Consider the following 6,927-nt stretch of genomic DNA (forward strand, 5'->3'; position numbering starts at 1 on the left):
TCTCCTTCTGAGTAGAGTGTTCAAACTTCAAACTGTTCTGCGAGGCTCACGCTCTCCACGCTCCGCTCCGCTCCAAAAAAGAAAAGAAATAAATAAATTAGGTAAATAATTTCTATCTACGTTCCTTCGTCCTGATCCTGCCACCCAAGAAAAGGGCAAAAATAAACTCACACAGAGTGAGAGTGTGTAGTGAAAAAAAGCCCTGAAAATCGGGGCATGGCGTCTTCGAAGGTAGTAACAACCAATCCTGATCCGCCACGGCAGTCATCCATTTGTTCTCTCTCTAGCATCCTCGCCGATCTCCAGCAGCCACAGCAAATAAGCCCGTCACCATCCAAGACCCTCGTCGCCTCACTTAGCATGGACGACCTCTTGAAGAACCTCTACTCCTCAGACCAGGCTCAAAACCAGCTCTCACTGCCGGAGCAACATTTCGCCGACGGCTCGTCGTCGATCTCGCAGGCGAAGGAGCTAGGCGAGAAGACGGTGGACGAGGTGTGGAAGGAGATCGTGGCCGGGTCGGAGATTCAGAGGGAAGGCGGGGGTGAGCTGGAGGAGATGACTCTGGAGGACTTCCTGACCAAGGCTGGAGCGGTGAGGGAGGAGGATGTCAGAGGCGGAGGGGTGCTTGCCGTGGCGGCGGGGCCAGGGGACTACGCCGTGGAGCCCTCGGGGGAGGTGGGGTTCGAAGGGAGAGTGGGGGCTGCACGAGGGAGGGGAAAGAGAAGGGCCGTAGAGGAGGCGGTGGTGGACAAGGCCACGCAGCAGAGGCAGAGACGGATGATCAAGAACCGAGAGTCTGCCGCCAGGTCCAGGGAACGCAAGCAGGTCATTCGTTTTCTCCCCTCTTTGCTTACTGAGGAAACTGAGTAGATTAAATCCTACATTTTATTTTTTCTCTTCTTCTATGTGTTTCTCGTCGGAAATTTTCCAGTCCTTTTGTTTTATGCTCACCTGCTGTTTAGATCCTGAGAATAGAATTCATCTCTGTTTGGCCATTAGTGGTGTCTACCTCTTGCTTTTATTTTATTTTATTTTATTTTTTCTGGGGGGGTCTCAGGTCTCTGATGATTATATCTTAGATTCAGAATTTTTTATGTCTTTTCCATTTTAATTAATTTTTTTGATTAATTAAATGGTAATTTTTCTTGTATGCTCTTTGAGCTGATGAGTCTAAAACGTGTTCCTCTTCACTTTTAGGCTTACACAGTTGAGCTAGAATCTCTGGTGACCCAGCTTGAGGAGGAGAATGCACGGCTGTTAAGGGAAGAGGTAAGAATATCTTCGCATATAAACTTGTTTTCATGGATTTAGTATGTAGTAAATTCATGATTCCCGTAAAATGATCAATTATTATTATTAATAATGAGAAGGGGGTTTATATTCGTTTTGTTTTGTTTTTGTTTTCTTTGATCATCACTAGCCTGATCTTAATCTTTAGCATATAGCTTCAAATGACAAATTTTGGTTGCTGTAAAGCGTATTTAAGTTGTAACGTACAAGAGACATTTTAAAAGTTTCTGACTAATCATCGCTAGCTTGCGCATTATCCTTTGTCTAGATTATAAGATGATCATTATTTTGTTTTCTTCTCTTCGATTATCACTAGCTTGCTCTTTAGCCTTTATCTAGACTGTCATTTATTCAGAAGTTTCTGACTAATCAAAATTCTCAATGCAGGCTGACCAGAACAAGGAGAGATTGAAGCAGGTATGCATTTGTTATTCTGTATCTGCTTTCTAAAACTAGGCACCAGAAAAAGGTTGATTGATATACATGATCAAAGATTGAGCAAGATCACTTAATAACATTTTTGTCTTGGCTTGCACCATAAGGGAACGTAATTGTTAAAGTATTAATCAAATTATTAAATTTACACTTTCCTATCAGCTCAAGCTTTTGGGAATGTAATTGTTTGGGCTGGAACAGGGAATGGAGAGGTGGGAAAAGGATCCTCTCCATTTCAAATTAAATTGAGAGTATCCAGTTAGTGTATTTTAGAGGGATAAAATTGTCCAAAAAATTAAAATGACAACTTTACCCCTCTTAAAATTACTAACCGGATAATCTCCATTTCATTTGAAATGGAGAGGATCCTATTTCGGAGAGGTGAGGGTTGAGGACTATTCCGAGTTTGTGCTTAGTGCGATCCCATTATGGGATTGTCTTTTGGGGGCCATGAGAAAAGACTTACGGATTTTTTTTTCTATCATTGAAGAGGGTTGGTTTCTTGAAGATGGGGTTTCTGCTTCTAAACCTAAGGGGAAGAGGGAGCTTAAAAATTTGGAATGCTCCTTTAATTTTGATGCTAGAAGTAGTGGCTCTAGCCGGCGTAAAGGCAAAGGCTGCTTTGTGGGCTTAGGGCTTCTTTGGAGTGTAGGGTCTGTTATGCGGGTTTAGGGCTTCTTTGGTTTTTTTTATTTTTTTTGCGCTTTTGATATGCAACATTACTTATATATGATATTTTATTTCTACACCACAATTGTAGTAATTAACATAAAAATATTAAAATCATATAAGTCAACCCTTCCAATCAATCTTAATATATATATATATATATATATATATATATATATATATATATATATTAAGATTGATTGGAAGGGTTGACTTATATGATTTTAATATTTTTATGTTAATTACTACAATTGTGGTGTAGAAATAAAGTTGGTAAAGTAATGATTAGATTTTTATATATCGGAATTCTTCGTCTTGTGTATGACAGGCTTTAAACCACTTATGTTACAGGCCTTGGTTTTAATTTGAATCTATAAAATTTAAAATTTTAGATGACCTGTAAAAGTATCTTACTATTGAAGCTTGAAAATCACTTAGATGCCCTCTGTTGTTTCTGGCTGTTGTATTTGTGTTATATGCCAATCCAATTTATTGACTTGTTATGGAAGTTTCTCATGTTTCATGACTTTGAAAAATTATCTTCTTCGTCCCAATTCATGATTAATGTTATCGAATTTAAGTATGAAAGTGTCATATTTTATAACAACCAAGAAAAAAGTGCTAGTTACATCTGCGTTATAACTCCCAAAAGGATTAGTCAATTTAAAGTTTTCCTAGAATTTCTTATAAATCTCAGTTTCACCAAGTAATTAGGCAATGTGGACTTAGCACTAATGACACTCTTTGTAAACCGCCCACTCTATGTAGGTTATTCAGTAACACATAGGCTGGCATTATTAGGTGGCTCTGATACCATTTATAGCAATTTAGGAAAAAGCACTTGCCACATTTGCGCTATAACCCTAAAATGACTAGTCATTTTGGAGCCTTTCTAGAATTCCTTATGAAGCTCAGTTTCATCAAATAACTAGGCAATATGAGACTTAGTACTCATAACTATCTTTATAAATCACTCGCTCTATGTGGGTCACTTCTCATTTTCTTAATATGGGACCATGGTCTTACACATTTAATCAAAACTTTTACGGTTAGAAGTCTTTTAGAACTTTGTGATGAACAATTATTAAAGCTCATGTTTCAAGAGTTGGTGGAAAGTAGAAGTATGCACAAATTAGGTGGACTAATTAATACTGAGTATATTTCTGCTGAAAGTAAAACGTCTTGGACGTTGTGGATTAGGCAAGCTGATATTTCTACGTAGTGATTAATAATGATTAATACATGGTTAGAAACTGATGTTCCAAGCAAGTTAAAAATATCAAAATAGAAACTCTTTTAGACCAGTAGGTGGTAGTTGAAAGCGTGTCCTTGATTTATATGAAGTTTAGATGAGAACAAATAGGTGGTTGGAGCAGCTATAGATGCTACCATGTATCCCTGCCTATTTCCTAGCATGTTTATCACGATTACCTTGTGAGACATTTGGAGATTTTACCATGTTTTCTCTAGTTGATAACAAGTCATTGATAATTTAACAGAAGAAAGCATGATTAGTGGATTTTCAAAATACCAATGGGAAAAAATACAAGTAGCAAAAGTACCACAACCAAAACTTAATGAGACTAGAGTTGAGAGATTCGTTTTTCCTGCCACCCGCTACCCGCAAATGCATGATTTCTGCAATACACCCAGTCTGAACTAAATACCAACTTTTGAGTAAATTTTTTTTTCCTCTTCGATTGAGTTGCTTAATCTTTGTAGTTCAACATCTTTAAGCAACCTTTAAGTTGCTGTCCATTCTTCGTCAATGTTGAAGACTGAACACGATAGGATCTCTATCAGATATGTAGTGAAATTAAATTATTATGTAGTAAAAATCCATTTGTGATATCAGGGTGTAGGGGTGTTTAATTAAAATTGAGTTCCACATCTCAGAGATTTATAAGCCCTGCTTTTCTGGTGGTACAAGTATGTCTTCCAGTTCTATCATGGTGTTTTACATTAAATGCAAACAAGTTTTTTGATCACTAAACGGATTTTGTTGCCTTGCTGTCTGTTTTTGGAGAGCACAGATGTCTGATATGTAAAGGAATGGTTGAGACGGATGTATCTGTCAATAGTGATTTGTTTGGCCTAACAGTTCCGTTCACACACTTTTTAGACAGTAGTGTGAAATGTTAAGATAATCTGATAATAATTCAATTTATTTATGATGCCATGAATTAGCAACAACATTATTTCTGTGGCCTTACGATATTCATTCTACTTTTGCTCTTGATGCTGCTCACATATGGTCTCACTTAATCAGCTGTTGTTTATTATTCATTAATTTTTTATTATTTTTTTTGTTTGGTTCTCTTTTACATGTACTGTGAACTACTCTCATGGACATGAAAACTGTGTTTAGTACAATATTGAATTACAGTTACCTATCATTATAGCATCATCCATCCATACCCAACACAATCACAAAAATGTTATGGCAGACATTTCTGGGAACTGATCGACATTACAATGAGACAACCATGCCATAGTACAGTTGGTGGCAAAGTTACACTGATAGATACATGTACCTCATTAAGATTAGAAACAAAAAACTTGTATGAATTAGATATGGAATCAGTCAATAATGGAACTCCCCTCAAATGCTTTTGACCATGTATTGGTCTTGAAGTCTATATTTATATAAGCAACCACACAGTAGGGGTGTGAACTGACTCCTTGGGGTTGGAAAAGTGCTATCCCCAATGCTCGAACTGAAGGGGGGTTGGAACCCAGAATTTTCTGCCGAACTGAGCTGAAGGTTCAGTTGAAACTGAGCTGACCCTGATGCCGACAGGTTTGGTCGGCAGTCAGTCGGTTGGCCTGGGCCTGTTGTTTCTTTTAAGTCCAAAAGAATCGGTTGGGCTGAGCCTTTCATTTTTTAGAGTCCATTTTAACAATTAAGTTAAACACGCAGTTTAAATTAATTCCCCTGTTTCGGCCCAGTAGTAACCCTATTTTAAATATAACCCAAAAATTATTATGTACTATTCAACAGCTTCAGCTCATTCAACAATCAAGACCTAGTTTGAAAAAGAAAGAAGATAGTCATACAGCCCTTGAAAAGAGCATATAGAACCTAAAATTTCAACATAAAAATATAGGCATTTTTGTCAAGTTAGTAAGTTGTCTTCTGTCATGGGCCTTATGGTGGTATTAGAGCAAAAGATCCTAGATCTAAGCCACTAAATTCATATCTAAGTCAAAGGTTGCAATTTAGAGCTATGATTGATCGTGGTAGAGTTCCTAGGGTGGAGGAAATCAAGGCCAGCAGACAAAGATGGCTAAGATAAGGCATATGATTGAATATTTGTCATGAGCTTTACAAGTTCTTTAGCGATGGGAACTAGTGGAAGCCCATTTGGAGATTCCGGAAGGCGACCGCAGCAACTTGAGGATGAGAGTGATGATATAGAAGAAGAACCCCTTTCATGTTGCCAGACTCGTAGAACATGCGGCACGAGGTGGAATGGAGGATTGGTTGGTGCATGTGCTTAACTTAAATGGTGGAGGAATCAAGATAGAAGTTGCTGATTTTTTTTTTTTAAAAAAAAGATGCATGCAAAGGATTATTTAGATTGGGAAGCTAGTTTGGTGACTTAGTTTGAGTGGAAGTGAAGACAAAATGTGTTGTTTGTGAAGCTTAACTTGAAGGGTACTGTGCTTCAATGGTGGAAGAGATTTGAAGAGTAATGTGCTTGACATGGTGAGCAAAAAATCAACATGGGAGCACATGAAAGTGAAATTGCTGAAGCAATTTTTGTTGGTTGATTATGCAATGGAATTGTATGAAAGGTTTCACTCATTAAAACAAGGAGGGATGTTCTTGGAGGAATACACTTAAGAGTTCAACAGCCTCTCTATTCAAGTTGGCTTTAATGAGACTAACTAGCAGATGACATTTTGTTATTTTGCTGGCTTGAACCAATCATTAAAGATGGATTGGGAGTGGTTTGTTATTTAATGTTGAAGATACTTGATAATATGCCATAATGTCAAAAAAGCGGTTGTTGTGTTGCGGGGCAAGGAGACCTTTGTTTGTCAGAGTTGAGGGTGCAATACAAAGGAGTTCAACAATTGTTCAGAGTATTCGTAATGAGCAAACAACTCAAAAGATTGATTGAGATACTACTATAATGAAACCAAAAGTGAGTGGAAATACTGCCAATATTGACAAAAGTGAAAGGGAAAGGATGTAGTAAGATATGGAGCACAAAGCAATTCTGGTCTAGCCCCTTTCAAGGGTGGTTCTGGATCATAGGTGCGATGTTTTATGTGTGGAGGGAGGGGATACACTTCATTGCTTGAAAGATGGCATCTTTGGCTAGATCATATCAGATCTACTCTAGATCTAAATTCTCCTTGACGCATTGTCGCACCAGCACCCCTACCTTTATTAGACAAGGGTGGCGATGCAGCTAGAGGTGGTGGCCGCGATGGGTGGACGTGCGACCACCCCAACCAAAATGGGTGGCCACGCATCTGCCACCTCTTCTACGCTGAGGGTGGTCACACAATCACTTATTT

The 6,927-nt window shown here is 38.3% G+C and overlaps 1 protein-coding gene across 1 annotated transcript in view; it reads left to right on the forward strand.

The window, feature by feature from the left end:
• The window catches only part of LOC132166742 (G-box-binding factor 4), a 9,480-nt gene continuing 2,553 nt past the window's right edge, over window positions 1-6,927 (forward strand). Inside the window, exons 1-3 of the mRNA XM_088513896.1 lie at window positions 1-828; window positions 1,201-1,272; window positions 1,681-1,710. Coding sequence (XP_088370022.1) covers window positions 217-828; window positions 1,201-1,272; window positions 1,681-1,710 — 714 coding nt within the window. The 5' untranslated portion in view covers window positions 1-216. The remainder of the gene's footprint in view (window positions 829-1,200; window positions 1,273-1,680; window positions 1,711-6,927) is intronic.

This window comes from Corylus avellana, chromosome 2 (genome assembly GCF_965113065.1).
Source record: "Corylus avellana chromosome 2, dhCorAvel1.hap1.2, whole genome shotgun sequence".
Lineage (NCBI taxonomy): Eukaryota > Viridiplantae > Streptophyta > Magnoliopsida > Fagales > Betulaceae > Corylus > Corylus avellana.